Source organism: Rhinoderma darwinii, chromosome 1, assembly GCF_050947455.1.
Source record: "Rhinoderma darwinii isolate aRhiDar2 chromosome 1, aRhiDar2.hap1, whole genome shotgun sequence".
Taxonomy (NCBI): domain Eukaryota; kingdom Metazoa; phylum Chordata; class Amphibia; order Anura; family Rhinodermatidae; genus Rhinoderma; species Rhinoderma darwinii.
The window spans coordinates 563685510-563707703 of NC_134687.1; the positions used below are offsets into that span (position 1 = coordinate 563685510).

At 42.7% G+C, this 22194-nt stretch overlaps 1 protein-coding gene across 1 annotated transcript in view; it reads left to right on the forward strand.

Moving 5' to 3' along the window:
• Positions 1–12994: 12994 nt before the first annotated feature.
• The window catches only part of CMYA5 (cardiomyopathy associated 5), a 121990-nt gene continuing 112790 nt past the window's right edge, over positions 12995–22194 (forward strand). The window contains exons 1-2 of the mRNA XM_075854888.1: positions 12995–13222; positions 15732–16327. Coding sequence (XP_075711003.1) covers positions 13104–13222; positions 15732–16327 — 715 coding nt within the window. The 5' untranslated portion in view covers positions 12995–13103. The remainder of the gene's footprint in view (positions 13223–15731; positions 16328–22194) is intronic.

Here is a 22194-nt window from a genome sequence, read left to right on the forward strand (position 1 = left end):
TATCAGTCATTTATTATTAATAAAAATATATAAACAAACAAATAAACTATACATAATTGGTATCGCCGTGTCCGTAACGGCCTGAACTACAAAATTATTTCGTTATTTATCCCGCACGGTGAACGCCGTAAAAGAAAATAATAATAAACCGAACCACAATCACAATTATTTGGTCACTTTACCTCCCAAAAAATGGAATAAAAAGAGATCAAAAAGTCGCATGTACCGAAAAATGGTACTGATCGAAACTACAGTTCGTTACGCAAAAAATAAGTCCTCGCACGGCTATATTGATTGAAAAATAAAAACGTTATGGCTCTTAGAATAAGGTAACACAAAAAGTGAATGATTGTTTACAAAACGTATTTTATTGTGCAAACGCCATAAGACATAAAAAAAAAACTATAAACATATGGTATCGCCGTAATCGCATCGCCACGCAGAATAAAGTGAATATGTCATTTATAGCGCACGGTGCACGCAGTAAAAAAAAAAAGAATAAAAAAACAATAGTAGAATTGTTGTTTTTTAGTCACCACGCCACCTAAAAATAGAATAAAAACTGATCAAAAAGCTGCATACACCCCAAGAAAACGACAATGGATTCCTCAAGGGGTCTAGTTTCCAAATTTTGGTCACTTTTGCGGGGTTCCCAATGTTTTGGCACCAAAAGACCTCTTCAAACCGGACATGGTGCCTAATAAAAAAGAAGCCTCAAAATCCACTAGGTGCTCCTTTGCTTCGGAGGCCGGTGCTTCAGTCCATTACGGCACTAGGGCCACATGTGGGATATTTCTCCAAAACTGCAGAATCTGGGCAATAAGTATTAAGTTGCGTTTCTCTGATAAATCCTTTTGTGTTATAAAAAAAATGGTATAAAGAGGATTTTCTGACAAAAAAAAAAATTTAAATTTCACCTCTACTTTGCTCTAAATTTCTGTGAAACACCTAAAGGGTTCATAAACTTTCTAAATGCTGTTGTGAATACTTTGAGGGGTCTAGTTTCTAAAATGGGGTATTTGATAGGGGTTTCTAATATATGGGCCCCTCAAAGCAACTTCAGAACTGAACTGGAACCTAAAAAAATAAATAAATGAGGCAAAACTTCACTTCTTACATTATACTGATAATGAGCCGTGCCCACCCCGAGATGACCCCAGTTTTGACCGTTTGTATAAACGGAGACCCCTATTAGACCGTTCCAGTGCCCGGTTTTCCCAAGCATTCACCCCCGAGAAGTGTATTTCTATTGATGAGTCCCTGGTACATTTTAAAGGGAGGGTTCAATTCCGCGAGCACCTGCCGGGTAAGAGGGCAAGGTATGGCGTGAAGATGTATAAGCTGCGAGAGTGCATCCGGGTATACCTACAGGTTTAGGATATATGAAGGAAAGGCCACCCCCAAACCAGACTGCATCCTGGACTACAATAGGTACATGGGAGGGATGGACCTGTAAGATCAAATCCTGAAGCCCTACAGCGCCATGCGGTGTGGTATAAGAAGCTGGCCGTGCACATCATACAGATGGCTTTGTACAATTCGTACGTGCTACGTCGATGTGCAGGCCAGAGGGGAACTTTCCTGGAATTTCAAGAGGTGATTATCAAGAACCTAATCTTTAGGGACCAAGAAGGGGGGGCACCCAGTACTTCTGGAAGCGGGGCCACACGCATCGTACCAAGGCGGCAACACTTTCCAGGAGAAGTTCCCCAAACTGGCAAGAAGGGAAAAAGTCAAAAGAGGTGCAAAGTCTGCTATAAGAGGGCGATAAGGGATGACACAATATATCAATGTGACACGTGTCCCGAATAACCAGAGCTCTGTATGAAAGTCAGTTTTAAAATTTATCATACATCCCTTGGTTTATAATTTACCCCAATTGTACTTACCCTGATGCACTCCGCACAGCTTATTCCCCCTCGTCTTTCCCCTCTGAGCCCTGCTGTGTGTCCAGGCAGCTGATAACAGCCACATGTAGGGTATTGCCATACCCGGGAGAACCCACATTACAGTTTATGGGGTGTAGGTCTCTGGTCAAAATGCTCACTACACCTCTAGATGAATGCCTTAAGGGTGTAGTTATTAAAACGGGGTCACTTCTTGCGGGTTTCAACTGTACTCTACCTCAGGTGCTTCTGCATACATGACTTCGCACTAGAAAATCCCCAGTAGGCCAAATGGTGGTCCTTTCCTTCTGAGCCCTCCCATGGGCCCAAACGACAGTTTATCACCACAAATGGGGTATTGCCGCACTCAGGACAAATTGGGCAACAAAATAGAGTATTTTATTTCTTGTGAAAATAAGAATTTTTGAGCTAAAATGACATATTATTGGAAAAAATATAGATTTTTTTAATTCCCAGCCCAATTCAAATAAGTTCTGTGAAGAAACTATGGGGTCTAAATGGTCACATTACCCATAAATGAATTCCTTGAGGGGTGTAGTTTCCAAAATGGGGTCACTTCTGGTGGGTTTCCATTGCTTTGATACCTCTGGGGCTCTGCAAATGCGACATGGCACCCGAAAACCAAACCAGCAAAATCTGTACTCCAAAGAACACACAGCGCTCCTTCCCTTCTGAGGCCTCCCATGGGCCCAAACGGAAGTTTATTGCCACAAATGGGGTATTGCTGCACTCAGGAGAAATTGGGCAACAAAATTGAGTATTTTGTTCCTTGTGAAAATAAGAAATTTTGATAAAAAATTACATCTTATTGGAAAAAATGTCATTTTTTTAATGTCACAGCCCAATTGAAATAGGTGCTGTGAAAAAACTGTGTGGTCAAAATGCTAACAACAACCATAAATGAATTCCTTGAGGGGTGTAGTTTCCAAAATGGGGTCACTATTGGGGGATTCCTACTGTTTTGGCACCTCAACACCTCTTCAAACCTGGCATGCTGCCTAAAATATATTCTAATAAAAAAGAGGACTCAAAATGCACTAGGTGCTTCTTTGCTTCTAGGGCTTGTGTTTTAGTCCTCGAGCGCAGTAGGGCCAGATGTGGGACATTTCTAAAAACTGCAGAATCTGGACAATACATATTTAGTAGTGTTTCTCTGGTAAAACCTTCTGTGTTACAGAAAAAAAAATGAATAAAATTGAAATTCAGCAAGAAAAATGAAATTTGCAAATTTCACCTCTACTTTGCTTTAATTCCTGTGAAATGCCTGAAGGGTTAAAAAACTTTCTAAATGCTGTTTTTAATAATTTGAGGGGTCTAGTTTTTAAAATGGGATGTTTTATCAGGGTTTCTAATACATAGGCCCCACAAAGCCACTTCAGAACTGAAGAGGTACCTTAAAAAAAAGGCTTTTGAAATTTTCTTAAAAATATGAGAAATTGCTGTTTATGTTCTAAGCCTTGTAACGTCCAAGAAAAATAAAAGAATGTTCAAAAAATGATGCCAATCTAAAGTAGACATATGGGAAATGTGAACTAGTAACTATTTTGGGTGGTATAACCGTCTGTTTTACAAGCAGATGCATTTCAATTCTGAAAAATGCAATTTTTTCAAAATTTTCTCAAAATGTTGAAATTTTTCACCAATAAACACTGTATATATCGACCAAATTTTACCACAAACATGAAGCCCAATGTGTCACGAGAAAACAATCTCAGAATTGCTTGGGTAGGTTTAAGCATTCCGACGTTATTACCACATAAAGTGAAATATGTCAGATTTGAAAAATGGGCTCTGAGCCTTAAAGGAACAGTGTCACCACAAATATTTTTTTAATATGTTAAAGATGTTAGTGCTTTATTAAAAACGTTTGGATTAATTTGTGTGTTTGTGTGTTACTTTTTCTTATTTTTACACTTTTTCTTCCCTATGGGGGCTGCCATTTTTTTTTCCATTTCTGTATGTGTCGATTAACGACACATACAGACATGGAATACGGCAGCTCCAGTCCCATAGGGACTGCGAACGGGGCCCGTTCCATCCACTATCATGTACGCCGCTGTGTGGGAACGGCGCATGCGCCGCTCCCACACAGTTCAATTTGAAATGCGCGCCGTCCGGCGCCATTTTCCTGGGGACCGGAAGTCGCGGCCGGACAGTAATATTACTACTTCCGGTCGCGGCTTCCGGACTTGTGCACATGGAGCAGAGGCAGCAGACGGAGCGGATGGACCGGAGGGAGCGGCGGCGACTGGAGCAGGTAAGGGATTTCTATGTATGTTTGTGTTTCAGTGTGTGTTTACTACTGTATGTAAACCTACTACACTGTGTGTTAGCTCAAAAAATGGCGACACACAGTGTAGGAGGTTAGACCGTTCAAACCCCTCGTTTCTCCCGGCACTAGCCAGGATAAAGGAGGGGGGGATTCTGAGAGCTCACTAGAGCGAGGGATTTTTACCCAATTTTGCAGCATAAAGCAATGTGGTTGCTTTACCACATGCAATGCTGCAATTTTGGGAATGGCTCCATCTAGTGACCAGCAATGGGAAATATTATAAATTAGAATCCAATTGAATCCAATTTATAATATTTCCTGACTCGTGAAAAAAAATAAAAAAATTAGAACAATGTTTAATCACCTACACACTAATTGTTTAACTAAAAAAAAAAACATGTTTTGCTGGCAACACATTCCCTTTAAGGCCAAAACTAGGCTGCGTCCTTAAGGGGTTAAGGCTCTACTTGTGCCAATTTATGTGTATATTTATTCCCCTACTTCACTTATCACATTATTTAGATCATACATAGATCATACCAACTTCTGTGGATGTATGCATTTTATATTATTACATCTTTTTTCCTCAATTACCATATACTAATGTTTATGTACACTCTGTGAACAGGCTGACACAATTTTTCTGCATTGTATGACTCATTTTTAATAATTTTTTAGTAAAAAAATGTTGTATATATTGTTCAATAAAGTGAGGTTTTTTTCAATTTTTTCTCTTTTCAATTTTCATGACATTTGTGCATTAATTGACCTCTTTTTGTAGGCATTTATTTTGTTTAAGTAATAGCATAATATGTGACTTATTCGAAGTTATTAAATTGCCTATAAAAAAAATATTCGAACCCCGGTCTTGCAAAATCTGTTGATAAAATGGATTAAAACCAGTTGTCCCTAAGCCTTGTACCCTGCATTGTTTCTTATGTACCTGGTGATACCTTCCTAGTACCAAGTCATATAAAAATATAGAGAAATTTGAGAGGCAACAGCCCCATTGGCAGTTTTGAGATGGAGTTGTCCAATCCTGCACCCAGTGGCGTAGCTATAGGGGTCGCAGCGGTCGCAATTGCGACCGGACCCCGAAGCCAGGGGGCCCGCGGCCCCCCACACCACATCAATAGAAAGTTACTATAGTAACTCGGGCAGCGGGCCCCTGTTACTATAGTAACTGACAGTACTTACCTTCCTGGTTCCGGAGCGCAGCGGAGGTCCTGACGTCACAGTGCTGTGCGCAGCGCATGCCGTCACAGCGCTATGCGCCGTGCACAACATTGTGATCCCGGATAGAGTCAGGACAGAACTTCCGCCGCGGCTGAAGAGGAGGGTAAGATTAATATCCCTGTCTGCTGAAGCTGATTGGCGGGGTCCGGGAGCCGGCCAATCAGCTGTATTGAAGGGGCCGCAGCACTCGTACGAGAGCTGCTTCCTCTTCATTCTGGTCACTTGCTCACACTGAATCCATGTCGGCGATTCACAGTCTGAGCGAGTAAGGTAAATGACAGAGAAACAGCTCTCGTACGAGTACAGCGGCACCTTCAAAACAGCTGATTAGCGGGCTCCCGGGAGAGGGACCCTGACACATCAGCTATTGATGGCCTATCCTGAGGATAGGCCATCAATGTTTAGGGACTGGACAACCCATTTAAGCCTTCGATGTAGCAGGCTTAGAAGGCCCATGAGACAGGATCACAGATTGTTTGATGCCGTCTGCTGGGCCCTGTATCTAAGCCAATCACATGGTAGGCTTAGCTACATGACCCATGTGTGATCCTATCTGATGGGCCCTGTATATAAGCCTATCACACGGTAGGTTTAGATACAGGGCCCCAGCACACAGTAATCTCATACTGTATAAGATTACTGTCTGCTGGACCCTGTATCTAAGCCTACCTTGTGGTAGGCTTAGATACAGGGTTCCACAGACTGTATCACACATGGGTCCTGTATCGAAGCCTAACACATGTGTTACTAATAGTTTTTTGTGGTTTTTCTTACAGGTTCGGTCGTTGGACTACGTCGGATTCGAGGACTACTTCGTTGACGGCTTTTTTTTTATTATTAATAAAATGGTTAAAGAGGGTTGTGTGGGTTTTTTTATTTCAATAAAATATTTTTTATATGTCTTTGTGTTTTTTTTTCAAACTATATTACTACCGCCTTAGTAATGGCCGCCGGCTGATTGACAGCGTCCATTGCTAAGGCGGGTCTTAGTGTTAGCCGGTGCAGAGGCTAACACTAACCCCCATTATTACTCCGGTAACCATCGCCACCAGGGGTGCTGGGAAGAGCCGGGTACGATCCAGTAACTGACCATCTGTAGTGATGGTCGGGCAATGGGGTGGCTGCAGGCTGGTATTATCAGGCTGGGAAAGGCCAGAAATAGTGGCCCTTCCCACCCTGGTAATGCTGCCTGCTGTTGCTTTATTGTATCTGGCTGGTTATGAAAAATGGGGGGTACCTCACGTCATTTTAAAAAAATAAAATAAAAAATAATTGGAAAGAACGATGTGGGGTCCCCCCCAATATTCATAACCAGCCAGATACAACACAGCAGCAGGCTAGAATTACCAGGGTGGGAAGCGCCACTGTGTTTGGCCTTCCCCAGCCTAATACTACCAGCCTGCGGCCACTCTGGTGCATGACCGTCACTACAGATGGTCGGGGACTGGTTCGTACCCGGCTCTTCCCAGTACCCCTGGTGGCCAGTGTTAGCGTCTGCACCTGCTAACATTAAGCCCCGCCTTAGTAATGGAGGTTGTCAATCAGCCAGTGGCCATTACTAATAAAGTTTGAACTTGTAAAAAAAACACAAACACAAAAATAATTAGTAACACATAAAGAAGCAAAACAATTATTATTCTTACCTTTCCTGGGTCCAGCGCTGGAGTCGCAATGTCAGCAAGCTGGACCCCATATCTAATCCAATCATGTGTGATACTGTCTGCTGAGCCACTGTATCTAATCCTATCATGTGTGATACTGTGTGCTGAGCCACTGTATCTAATCCTATCATGTGTGATACTGTCTGCTGAGCTACTGTATCTAATCCCATCATGTGTGATACTGTCTGCTGGGCTTTATATCTAATCCTATCATGTGTGATACTGTCTGCTGAGCCACTGTATCTAATCCTATCATGTGTGATACTGTCTGCTGGGCCACTGTATCTAATCCTATCATGTGTGATACTGTCTGCTGAGCCAATGTATCTAATCCTATCATGTGTGATACTGTGTGCTGAGCCACTGTATCTAATCCTATCATGTGTGATACTGTCTTCTGAGCTACTGTATCTAATCCCATCATGTGTGATACTGTCTGCTGGGCTTTATATCTAATCCTATCATGTGTGATACTGTCTGCTGAGCCACTGTATCTAATCCTATCATGTGTTATACTGTCTACTGGGCCACTGTATCTAATCCTATCATGTGTGATACTGTCTGCTGAGCCAATGTATCTAATCCTATCCATAGTTTATAGGGTCGCAGTGCTATAGATATGCTATGCTGTCTCCTATACACACACACACATATTTTTTTGGGGGCGGACACATATGTATTGAGGCTATTTCCCCTGACATTTTACGTCCTTAGTGACGCCCCTGGCTGCTAGTACTGCACTGTTGGGCCACTTAGGAGACCCAGCGATGCAGCTGAAAGCTGCGGACCGTCGACCATGAAAAGTTTGCGGGGGGGGGGGGGCAATGAGAACTTTTGCAACGGGGCCCATGAGCCTTTAGCTACGCCCCTGCCTGCACCTCATGTTTCCTGTTGTGGCTGGGCCCATCTGATGATTTTCTATTCTTCTGGTGGTGGGTCAGACCTACTCTGATTACAGTACATCTTAAAAACAGAAGATGGTCAAATATATTCTAGGTACCGATCAGAACAGCAGTAAGATCCAATAATATCTTGCCATTTTTGGCTGTTTAGTAGAGAAGCATTGTCAGGCTGTTTTAATGTTTCCCTTGTACAATATAAGGCCAGCAGTTCTTCCACCTTTAACCCCTTCCCGCCGGATCACGTATATATACGTCATTAAAATCGGTGGCTTACCGCATTTTCACGTAAATATACGTCATGGAGATGAAGCTGGCTCAGGAGCTGAGCCAGCGACATCACCACCGGGTGACAGCTGTATGTTACAGCTGGCACCCTAAGGTATCGGCCAGGACCGGAGCTAGCCTCCGATCGGACCGATTAACCCCTCACATGCTGCGTTCAATAGAGATCGCAGCATGTGAGGAGTTTATAGCCACCGGCACCCCAGCAACGTGATCGCTGGGTTGCCGGTGGCTGCAAAGGCGATCGGAGGGCTAATGCTTACCTCCCGATCAGCCTGTAACGGAATCCTCTTATGCCCCGTCGTCGGCGGGGCCCAGGAGGCTTCCGGTAACATCGGCAAGATGGCGCCGGCTCAGCTTCCGGCTCAGAAGCTGAGCCGGCGTCATCAGCAGTGGGTGTCCGCTGTATGTTACAGCGGACACCCCGATCTATCGCCAGGAACCGGAGCTAGCTCCGATTCCTGGCATTAACCCCTTCGATGCAGCGATCCATTGTGATCGCTGCATCCTAGAGGTTTGTAGAAAATCGGCAGCCTTGCCATGCGATGGCAAGGCTGGCGACTGCTACCATGGCAACAGGAGCCCTAACAATGGACTCCTGTCTGCCATTACGTAAGCTGATTAGGCCCCGCCCAGAGGCGGAGCCTGATCGGCTTGCTGTCAGTGAACAACTGACAGTTCCAATACATTGCACTACATAGGTAGTGCAATGTATTAGAACATCAAACAAATAGTTGGACATTCAAGTCCCCTAGTGGGACTAAAGAAAAGTGTAAAAAAAAGTGTAAAAAAAGTAAAAATAAAAGTTGGAAAACATACAATAAAAGTTTCAAATAATAACACAAAACACAATCGCCCTTTTTCCCTTATAAGTCATTTATTATTGAAAAAAATAATAAAGCCATACATATTTGGTATCGCAGCGACCGTAACGACCTGAACTATAAAATTATTATGTTATTTATCCAGCGCAGTGAACGCCGTAAAAAAAAACCTCAAAAACACTGCCATAATTACTGTTTTTTTGGTCACTGTCTTCCAAAAATTGAAATAAAAAGTGATCAAAAAGTCGCATGTATCCAAAAATGGTACCGATAAAATCTATACCTCGTCTCGCAAAAAAAAACAAGCCCTCACACAGCTCCATCGATGAGAAAATGTAAAAGTTATGGCTCTCACAACTTGGCGACAGAAAAAATACATTCTCTTTCCAAAAGTAATTTTATTGTGCAAAAAGTTATAAAAAAGTTCTATAAATTTGGTATCGCCGGAATCGTACTGACCCGCAGAATAAAGGTAACATGTAGTTTATAACGTACGGTGAACGGTGTATATAAAAAAAAAAGTGGCACAAGCTGGGCATGACATTTGACACTGAATTGGCATATCTAGGGAAACTATTTAATTTGTACCTTCCGCAGCGCAATCATTTATGGAAAAGATACGTGGGGTGAAAATGCTCACTACACCTCTTAATAAATGCCTTGAGGGGTGCAGTTTCCAAAATGGGGTCACTTCTCAGGGGTTTCTTTTATTATTTCACATCAAAGCCTCTGCAATTGTGAACCAATACTTTATAAGTCGCCAAATTAGGCCTCAATTTTACATGGTACTCTTTCACTCCTGAGCCCTGTCGAATGTCCAGGCAAAAGATTAGGGCCACATGTAGGGTGATTCTAAAACAGGGAAACACCGCATAATAATTGAGAGCTGTCTTGTTATGGTGGCACAAGCCGGGCACCACATATTGGCGTATCTAAGGAAAAATTCCCATTTTCATTCTCCCACATCGTGTGCACACGAATTTCTGCAAAACACCTGTGGGGTTAACATGCTCACTACACCCCTAGGTGAATACCTTGAGGGTGTTGTTTCCAAAATGGGGTCACTTCTGGGGGGGATCCACTGTTTTGGTCCCACATGGACTTTGCAAATGCAACATAGCGGATAAAACAGATAAAAACAAGGACATTTATGCAAAAACACCGAAAAAGGCCATACTTACAAATGGACACAGCCAGGACCTGGCTGTGTCCATTTGTAAGTATGGCCTTTTTCGGTGTTAATGCAACATAGCGACCAGAAACCAAATGCAGCAAAATCTGTACACCAAAAGCAAATGGCGCTCCTTCCCTTCTGAGCCCTGCCGTGTGCCCAAACAGCATTTTACGACCACGTGTGGGGTATTGCCGTACTCCAGAGAAGTTGCTTTACAAGCGTTGGGGTTCTTTTTTTCCTTTATTTGTTGAGAAAATTAAAAATTTGGAGCTAAAGCTACGTCTTATTGAAGAAAAAGGATTTTTTTTATTTTCACTGCCCAATTCTAATAAAATCTATGAAACACCTGTGGGGGCAAAATGCTCACTACACCCCTAGATGGATTCCTCAAGGGGTGTAGTTTTCTCAATGGAGTCACTTTTTTGGTGTTTTCACTGTTTTGGTCCCTCAGGGGCTTTGCAAATGCGACATGGCCGCCGCAAACCATTCCTGCTAAATTTGAGCTCCAAAAGCCAAATGGCGCTCTTTCCCTTCTAAGCTCCGCCGTGTGTCCAAACATCCGTTTATTACCACATGTGAGGTATTGTTTTACTCGGGAGAAATTGCTTTACAAATGTTGTGGTGCTTTTTCTCCTTTAGTCCTCGTGGAAATTAGAAAAAATTAGCTAAACCTACATAATCTTTGAAAGAATGACGATTTTTATTTTCACGGCCTACTTCCAATAATTTCTGCAAAAAACCTGCGGGGTCAAAATGCTCACTATACCCCTAGATAATTTCCTCAAGGGGTGTAGTTTCCAAAATGGGGTCACTTTTGGTGGATTTCCACTGTTTTGGCACCGAAAGAGCCCTTGAAACCTGACATGGAGCCTAAAATATTTTCTAATAAAAAGGAGGCCCAAAATCCACTGGGTGCTCCTTTGCTTCTGAGGCCGGTGCTTCAGTCCATTACCACACTAGGGCCACATGTGGGATATTTCTAAAAACTGCAGAATCTGGGCAATAAATATTGAGTTGCGTTTCTCTGGTAAAAACTTCTGTGTTACAAAAAAAATAGAATAAAAATGAATTTCTGCAAAAAAAAATGAAATTTGAAAATTTCACCTCTACGTTGCTTTAATTCCTGTGAAACGTTTAAAGGGTTAAGAAACTTTCTAAATGCTGTTTTGAATACTTTGAGGGGTGAAGATTTTAAAATGGGGTGACTTTTTGGCGGTTTCTAATATATAAGGCCCTAAAAGCCGCTTCACAACTGAACTGGCCCCTGTAAAAATAGCCTTTTGAAATTTTCTTGAAAATGTGAGAAATTGCTGCTAAAGTTCTAAGCCTTGTGATGTCATAGAACAATAAAAGGATGTTCAAAAAACGATGCCAATCTAAAGTAGACATATGGGGGATGTTAATTAGCAACAATTTTGTGTGGTATAACTGCCTGTCTTACAAGCAGATACATTTACATTTAGAAAAATGCAAATTTTTGCAATTTTTCACCAAATTTTGGTGTTTTTCACTGGTAAATATTGAATTTATCGACCACATTTTTCCACTATCATAAAGTCCAATGTGTCACGAGAAAACAATCTCAGAATCACTTTGATAGGTAAAAGCGTTCCGGAGTTATTACCACATAAAGTGAAATATGTCAGATTTGAAAAAATGGGTCTGGTCCTGAAGGCCAAAATGAGCTTGGTCCTGAAGGGGTTAAATAATAACATTTTGCTGGTTACAGATTATCCAGCAATAGGCACAAGCCACTGTCATTGAGCCGTCACATTTCATCAAATATAAAATTCATCTCAATTACAGTTTTCTAGGCAATGATAATGAGGGCAAATAGAAGAGTGGCATAGGGCAATGACAGGGAGAGCACATCACAGGAGAGCCGAGTGTTGTTGCTCATATTGCAGATGGTCACTATTTTATACAAAAAAAACTTTCTCATATCCTATAGCCATATTATGCATAGATTAGATCTGTGATTTGGGCTGTGATCACATCCAAGAGAATATAGTGTAGCTTTATAAGTAGTTAGAAGTACGGTATATTCTAATAGGCTGACGATTAGAGGATACCATGATCTTATACCTTTTTTTTAGAATCCCCTTGATCAACAACTAAGTGAGCCATCTGCTGAAGAGCTACTTCTGCACCATCCGCTTTAGATAATCCTTACTTTTTAGAAAGGTCCCTTGACAATAAGCTGATCATAACGCGTTCCCCTGCTGGGATTCCAAGCAATCAACTAAAATCTGTAGGGGAAACAAGGCGGTAAGTGTCCAATTTCCCTGCAGCGCCACCACAGGGAAAATTGAGCATTACACAGTGCCTATTTAAATAGTTTGGTTCTCTGGTCCTCCAGAACTAGAGATGCTCTTTGTATACCCTCTCTACTCAGGACAAGAGAAGGGGATCCTGAACAGGAACCCCTATATCAACTCAGATTTACCTAATAGGGTATATGAAATTGGGAGTTCGTAACTAGACAACCCCTTTAATGCCTTCGGTAATTTATCATTACTTTCTCCATCCTGGAGAGCCCCTCTAGACGTTTTTGTATGTATAATTTTTATTATAATTGCTTTATCATATTTTTATTATTCAACACCTCTAGCCCTAGGACCCAGCACAGAGATACGAGGGGCAGGTCAAGCAGTAGTTGGTGCTGAAAGCATGTGTGTTTGAGTCTGTTTTCTTCCTGTCTATTTTAAGACTCCTCTTAGTCAGGAGAATAGAAGCCACTGACTGCTCCTGTTGCTGCAATGACACCAGTCTCTCCGGGGAGTTCAGGAGAGAATTGATCTTGGGGAACACCTCAGCACCCCACAGAAGAACTGCCCAAAGAAGAATGGAAAGCTTGTGCCCTGCTGAGTCTGATAGGGCTTCTGAAGTCTCCTTCTGTCTAGAGGAGGATGTCTCTCCTGAAACTGTCCTCAGCAGTGAAGAAGCCAAGGATCTCACACAGAGGTACGCTGGCCCCAAAATATGCACTTGGATGTGGGGAGCACTGCACCTGTCATAGTAGCACCACTAAACCTTATAAATCCTCTAAACAAACAGTTGCCTGGGTGTGAACTCTGTTACTTCAGAGCTTGTTCTGTCTGTGCAAAGGTTTTTTTTCTATTTAAAGATGCATCTGAAGTGACAGCTGGGGAATATTTGCCTGCCCCTCCCCTGCCATTCTGGAAGCTGATCAAATAAGGATCCTATGCTATCATCTGTGATGTGCCAGTGGTGTAATGCCCGCAGCTGAGATTTTGGTGACATAATTTGCACTATACACATATCCGGCATTGTGTCATAGTTTATGTATTTGACCTTTCAGCTTCTGCACTGATCGATCTATCTATCTATCTATCTATCTATCTATCTATCTATCTATCTATCTATCTATCTATCTATCTATCTATCTATCTATCTATCTATCTATCTATCTATCTATCTATCTATCTCTATTTGTCTATCTCAGGGGTCTCAAACTTGGGCGGGTAAATGGGCCGCACATAGAAAAAATGTGAAGTTGACGGGCCGCATTACTTTCAAATTTGATACAATACAAAATTATTGTTAATCACTTAGTTATTTGAACAACTATAACAATGCTACATTACTATAATATGACTACATTACTATAACAATACCACATTACTATAATACTACATTACTATAATACTACATTACTATAATATGACTACATTACTATAAGAATACTACATTACTATAATAATACTACATTACTATAATAACAATGCTACATTACTATAACAATGCTACAGTACTATAATAATACTACTTTACTATAACAATACTACATTACTATAACAATACTACATTACTATAATAATGCTACATTACGATAATATTACATTACTATAACAATGCTAAATTACTATAATACTACATTACTATAATACTACTACTACATTACTATAACAATACTACATTACTATAGTAGTACTACATTACTATAATAACAATACTATATTACTGTATTAATACTACATTACTATAGCAATAATAATACTGCATTACTATAACACTACTACATTACTATAACTACTACACTTCTATAATAATACTACATTACTATAATAATAATAATACTACATTACTATAACAATACTACATTACTATACTAATACTACATTACTATAACTACTACACTTCTATAATAATACTACATTACTATAATAATAATAATACTACATTACTATAACAATACTACATTACTATACTAATACTACATTACTATAATAATACTACATTACTATACTAATACTACATTACTATAATAATACTACATTACTATAATAACAATACTACATTACTGTATTAATACTACATTACTATAGCAATAATAATACTGCATTACTATAACACTACTACATTACTATAACTACTACACTTCTATAATAATACTACATTACTATAATAATAATAATACTACATTACTATAACAATACTACATTACTATAATAATACTACATTACTATAACAATACTACATTACTATAATAATAGCGCTAGGTTTAAACTCACCGGAAATTTGTGAGTTACTCCATGTGCTTATTTTAACAATCCAGTTTTCCCGTTTAAGTGTCACTAAATGCAGTCTGGCTGCTCAGTTGGCAGCGTTTGGCAGACAAGAATGTCAATATTGGGCAGCCCCTGCAACAGTGCCCTCTGTAGATACTGCTACAGTGCCCTCTAGATAATGCCACAGTGCCCTCTGTAGATACTGCTACAGAGCCCTCTAGATAATGACACAGTGCCCTCTGTAGATACTGCTACAGAGCCCTCTAGATAATGCCACAGTGCCCTCTGTAGATAATGGCACACACCTACCTGTAGATAATGCCACAATGCCCTCTAGATAATGCTACACACCTACCTGTAGATACTGCCACGGTGCCCTCTGTAGATACTGCCACGGTGCCCTCTGTAGATACTGCCACAGTGCCCTCTGTAGATATTGCCACACATCCACCTGTAGATAATGTCACAGTGCCCTCTGTAGCTGCCACACACCTACCTGTAGATAATGCCACAGTGCCCTTTGTAGATACTGCCACAGTGCCCTCTGTAGATACTGCCATAAAACCCCTTCGTAGATATTGCCACACACACAACTCATTGTCTATGTTGTTTGTCCTCAGATATGGGTATGTGTTATATGGTTTGAAAGGGAATCCATCACAGGCTTTATGCTGCACTATCTGAGGGCGCCATAAAGTAGTACCAGAGGCCCTGAATCCAACAATTTACTATTTACTTGTCAGTAATCCATAGATAGTTTTTGTAAACTAGCTGTAGCTCATGAATACAAGCTGCACGAGAAAAAAAGATTTTTACAAAAACTACGGATCGTTGACAGGTATTCCTATTTGTATAAAAATTTAATTCATTAATACAATTATAAGAAATTATTTTTCCTCTCATCATCACTATCTTAAATTTTCACATTGACTTTGTTCCAGTTTAAAGGAAGCTGTAAACACTGAGGAAGTGAAACCCAAGCTCCAATGCCTCATGTCAAATCCAGCCTTCTCTATGGTCACAGTTCAGTGTGAAGACAGTGGGATACATTGGGAGACCAGCTCAAGTCGATGTTCCACACCATGGGCATCAGAAGCCAGCACCACCTCAGATGTCTACAGCATGGAAAGTTCATCTGCTGGAACCCCTCCTGGCAAGGTTATCTTCATTATGGATGAGGGCAAGATACGGAGAAAGAGAGTCAGACCTTCAACCTCAGCAAAGTTTGCCCGCCAGTCAGCGCATCATAAAAAGAGCGCTGAAAATCCCAAAACATCTGCTGATAATATGGGGGAATCTTTCAAGCAAGCCCTGGAAAAAGCCAAACGTCACCTGTCCACCCACACAGAAGAAGCTGGCACTGCTGATTGTTCTACAAAGGATACTGAAGACAGTACAAGAGAAACCACCAATGTACCAGAAGAAGACTCAAGTTCAGAAAATAAACCACCAGAAGAGAAAACAGAACCTGCCGCAGCTGAAGCCTACAACATCTTACCAGACAAGCTATCAGAAGAACCCACACGTACTATCCCAGGTAAAGGCCAAAACTGAAACTTAATTTTCTAATATCATCCATTAATATCTGATTTAGAAAAACATATGGGGTGAACATAAATAACATGGTAAATGATCTGTCAAAGCAGAAAGACACTATCTTGTCTAATCTCATTAATCAAGTGAAGAAGTAAACAGTTCAGCCTTTTTATGAAAGACTGCAAATTGCATGTCAGACCAAGTAAGGTTTCATTTTTCATATTTTCTTGTAACACCAGACTAATAGCCGATCCGTTCCATATACGCCTGACATCTCATGCAATGCCATATAAATCACATATTATGTTATCAGTGCAAAATGACATTAGACCAAGAAAAAACTGCAAATAATATTTATAATGGTCATTCATTTCAAAGTTCTGGATGAACAAATACTTGCACTTAAAGACTCTTAATCCTTATATACTGTGTGTATATATATGTATATGTATAAAATTTTTTTTATTGTTCCTTAGTTTTATTCAGATGTTAGAAGACAGTAGTGCCAGTTACATTAATGAAATTATATTATATTATATGGGCTCACCAGCAATAATACCTACCTTAATTATCGCACTGTGCAATCACGATAGATGGCCAGATAAATGGCCATGTACATAATCACTTTTGAGTCCTGGTATTAGGGTATATTCTCACGATGAGGCTTAGGTGCAGCAGAGAGCCACAACGCAGCTAAACCACACCACATCTGCATGCCGGTACAGTTTTACCACAATCACGGTTTTTCTCAAATCACTAAACAAATGTGAGTGATTATTATGGGGCGTTCACAAGTCTGCTACATTCTCAAAAACTAAGAGGCAAAACAGTATGTGGTTCTGCTGTGAATTACTGTGCTTTATAGGCGAAACATGTTAAAGACCAGTGAAAACTGTGCAGCAATAAAATACACTGAAAAACCATCATAATTCGCTGTAAAACCTCACGCGGCAATTTATTGCTGTGTGTGAATACACGCTAAGATATGACTGCAGCAGTGTATGGATGTTTTATTACTATAGTACTATGAATATACAGTAGGTGAGTAATTTAGGTGAAAACAGTTGAAAAGTTTACATTGTGTTTTGATGATCACACTGATGAAAAGACTCCTAGTTTGGTCGGATTATACACCCAATCCATTATTATTATTGTCCATCAATGGCTTATGTGTAGAAAACCCAATTAGCTATATTGTACCAATGCCTTTTTCCAGGCACTTTGTACAGAGGTCAGCCTATTTGCAGCATACCTTACACACAGGCTCATATTTGGAGCCATACTGTAACGACGGGGGTAGGGAAATGAACAAGTGAGCCCTAATCTACCCGCCACTCTGTCCCTGCCTACTTGCAACGACCCGCCCTAGGCGACGGGGTACAACTGGGCGGCGGTCCCTACGCTCAGTAAGTGCACGAGACAAACATACAAGGGAATACAAAGCAAAGGGAAAGGGGCAGTTCCCCACGGCAACACCGTGAGCAACCAGAGTGGTGAACGTGCCAAGTCAAACCAGGAGAGCACGAGGTACCAAACGCAGAGCAGGAGAGTAGTCAATAAGCCAGGGTCAGTATGGAGCAGGATCAAATAGTTGGAGCTGTAGCTGGGCCAGGAAACCACACGGAAAGAATCACAAGCAAGGAGGAACAGGAAAGGCAGGTATAAATAGACAGAGGGCGGGAGCTAGCTGAGTCTGGCCCGGCTGCGATAGGCTCTCCCACTCCTAAGCCTGACAGCCTGAGTGGTGGAAGCTGGAGTCAGTCTCAGAGACATAGACTCAGGTGAAGACTGATTATCTATGGGCATTAACCCCGAAGCTGTGCCTGGCAGATCCTTTACAGTACCCCCCCTTTTATGAGGGGCCACCGGACCCTTTCTAAGTGGACCTGGTTTATTGGGGAAATGAAGGTGGAACTTCCTGACCAATACCCCAGCGTGAACATCCCGGGCGGGTATCCAAGTCCTCTCCTCAGGCCTGTATCCTCTCCAATGGACCAGGTACTGGAGGGAGCCTTGGACCATCTTGCTGTCCACAATCTTGGCCACCTCGAATTCCACCCCCTCAGGGGTGAGAAAGGGAACAGGAGGTTTCCTCGAGGGAGCCAAGGACGGGGAGCAGCGTTTAAGGAGGGAGGCATGAAACACGTCGTGTATACGAAAAGATGGGGGTAACTCCAGCCGGAAGGAGACAGGATTGAGGACTTCAATGACCTTATACGGCCCAATAAACCGGGGAGCAAACTTCTTGGACGGGACCTTAAGATGCAAGTTCCTAGACGATAACCACACCAGATCCCCGACCATAAAAAAGGGGTTAGCAGAACGTTTTCTATCAGCCTGAGTTTTTTGTACGCTCTGGGACGCCTCTAGGTTCTTCTGAACCTGGGCCCAGACTGCACAGTTCCCGATGAACGACCTCTACCTCGGGATTGTTGGAACTACCAGGTGAAACGGAGGAGAACCGTGGATTAAACCCAAAATTACAGAAAAAGGGGGAGACCCCTGACGAGTTACTGACCCGGTTATTAAGGGAAAATTCAGCGAGGGGAATGAATGAGACCCAATCATATTGACAGTCAGAGATAAAACACCTTAAATATTGTTCTAGAGATTGATTAGTCCTCTCGGTTTGGCCATTGGTTTCAGGATGGAAGGCAGAGGAGAAGGACAGATCAATCTCCAACTTTTTACAGAAGGCTCTCCAAAATAAAGAAACAATATTGACAGGGACCCCATGGAGACGCAGGATGTGTTTGACAAACAAGGTAGCTAACGTCTTGGCGTTGGGTAGTTTCTTGAGGGGCACAAAGTGGCACATCTTACTGAAGCAGTCTACTACCACCCACACCACCGACTTGCCTTGGGGTGGAGGAAAATCGGTGATAAAATCCATGGAGATATGTGTCCAGGGTCTCTGGGGAATGGGCAACGAACGTAGTAAGCCCGCTGGTCGGGACCTGGGAGTTTTAGACCTAGCACAAACCTCACAAGCGGCGACGTAGGCCTTAACGTCTTTAGGCAACCCAGGCCACCAATAGTTTCTGGCAATGAGGTGTTTGGTACCCAGTATGACTGGATGAACAGATAGTGCGGAGTCATGATTTTCCCTAAGTACCCTTAGCCGGTATTGCAGGGGAACAAACAGCTTGTCCTCAGGATGGTTCCCGGGAGCTGAACCTTGATCAGCCGCAATTTCAGAGACTAAATCAGAATCAATAGAAGAAATGATTATACCGGGAGGCAAAATACAAGCAGGATCTTCCTCCGAAGGAGGGCTGGCCATGAAGCTACGCAACAGTGCATCGGCCTTAATATTTTTAGACCCAGCCCTATAGGTAACCAAAGAGTTGAATCTGGTAAAAAATAGCGCCCATCGAGCTTGTCTCGGGTTTAGCCTCCGGGCAGATTCTAGGAAAACCAGATTCTTGTGGTCGGTAAGGACCGTTACCTGGTGCCTAGCCCCCTCCAGGAAGTGGCGCCACTCTTCAAATGCCCATTTAATGGCTAAGAGTTCGCGGTTGCCAATATCATAGTTACTCTCAGTGGGCGAAAACTTCCTGGAGAAGTAGGCACAGGGGCGGAGATGGATGAGGGACCTGGTACCCTGGGACAAGACAGCCCCCACTCCCACCTCGGATGCGTCAACTTCCACGATAAATGGCTCCATTTGGTTGGGCTGAACCAGCACCGGGGCCGAGATAAAGCACTTCTTAAGGACCTCAAAAGCCTGGACAGCCTCTGGAGGCCAGTGGAGGAGATCAGCACCTTTGCGAGTGAGGTCCGTAAGAGGCTTAGCGATGACCGAGAAGTTAGCAATAAATCTCCTGTAATAATTAGCGAACCCCAAAAAACACTGTAACGCCTTCAGGGAGGCAGGTTGGACCCATTCCACCACAGCCTGAACCTTGGCGGGGTCCATGCGGAATTCATGAGGAGTGAGGATTTGACCCAAAAATGGTATCTCCTGTACCCCAAACACACATTTTTCGGTTTTTGCAAACAGTTTGTTTTCCCGAAGGACCTGGAGCACCTTCCTGACATGCTCAATGTGGGAGGACCAGTCCTTGGAAAACACCAGTATGTCATCAAGGTACACTACAAGAAATATCCCCAGGTAATCTCTCAAAATCTCATTTATGAAATTCTGGAAGACCGCCGGAGCATTACACAACCCAAAGGGCATGACGAGGTATTCGAAATGACCTTCGGGCGTGTTAAACGCAGTCTTCCACTCATCCCCCTCTTTGATGCGGATAAGGTTATACGCCCCCCGTAGATCAAACTTAGAGAACCATTGGGCCCCCTGAACCTGATTAAAGAGATCAGGAATCAAAGGAAGGGGATACTGGTTCCTTACAGTGACCTTATTCAGGTTACGGTAGTCAATGCATGGCCTAAGACCACCATCCTTCTTCCCTACGAAGAAGAAGCCAGCACCTACCGGAGAAGTAGAGGGGCGAATGTAACCCTTGGCCAGGCATTCCTGGATATACTCTCTCATGGCTTCACGTTCGGGACAAGAAAGATTAAATATCCTACCCTTAGGAAGCTTAGCTCCTGGTACCAATTCGATAGCGCAATCGTATTCTCTATGAGGAGGTAACACTTCGGAGGCCTCCTTAGAGAAAACATCAGCGAAGTCCTGAACAAACTCAGGTAGCGTGTTCACCTCCTCAGGGGGAGAAATAGAATTAACAGAAAAACATGACGTCAAACATTCATTACCCCATTTGCTAAGATCCCCAGTATTCCAGTCAAACGTGGGATTATGCAACTGCAACCAGGGAAGGCCTAAAACCAAATCGGACGATAATCCCTGCATCAACAGTACAGAGCACTGCTCCAAATGCATGGAGCCAACAAGGAGTTCAAAAACAGGGGTATGCTGTGTAAAATGACCATTAGCAAGAGGAGTGGAGTCGATACCCACTACCGGGACAGGTTTAGGCAAATCAATCAAAGGCATAGCTAGAGACATAGCAAATTCCACAGACATGATATTAGCAGACGACCCTGAATCCACTAAGGCACTGCCGGTAGCAGACCTACCACCAAAAGAGACCTGAAAGGGATGCAAGATTTTATTACGTTTCATATTTACGGGAAATACCTGTGCGCCCAAGTGACCTCCCCGATGATCACTTAGGCGCGGAAGTTCTACGGCTGCATTCTTACGCTTAGGACAGTTGTTCACTTGATGCTTGTCATCCCCACAATAGAAGCAGAGACCATTCTTCCTGCGGAACTCTCTACGTTGACGGGGGGACACGGAGGCCCCGAGTTGCATAGGTACCTCTGAGTCTTCCGGGGAGGAACGAAGCAACGGAACCTCGGAAGGCATCATGGGGGAGTCGGAGGAGAAAACACATAAACGTTCACGTTGTCGTTCCCTGAGACGTCGGTCAAGTCGTACCGCTAAAGCCATAACCTGGTCTAGGGAGTCAGAAGAGGGATAGCTAACTAGCAGGTCTTTCAGGGCATTCGACAGACCCAACCTAAACTGGCACCTTAAGGCAGGGTCATTCCACCGAGAAGCTGCGCACCACTTCCTAAAGTCAGAACAATACTCCTCAACAGGTCTCTTACCCTGACGTAAAGTCACCAGCTGACTCTCGGCAAAGGCAGTCCTGTCGGTCTCGTCATAAATGAGTCCGAGAGCAGAAAAGAAACGATCAACGGAGGAAAGTTCAGGGGCGTCAGGAGCCAAGGAGAAGGCCCACTCTTGGGGCCCTTCCTGGAGCCGGGACATAATTATACCCACCCGCTGGTTCTCAGAACCTGAGGAATGAGGCTTTAAGCGAAAGTAAAGCCTACAACTCTCCCGAAAGGAGAGAAAAGCCCCCCGGTCCCCTGAGAACCGGTCGGGCA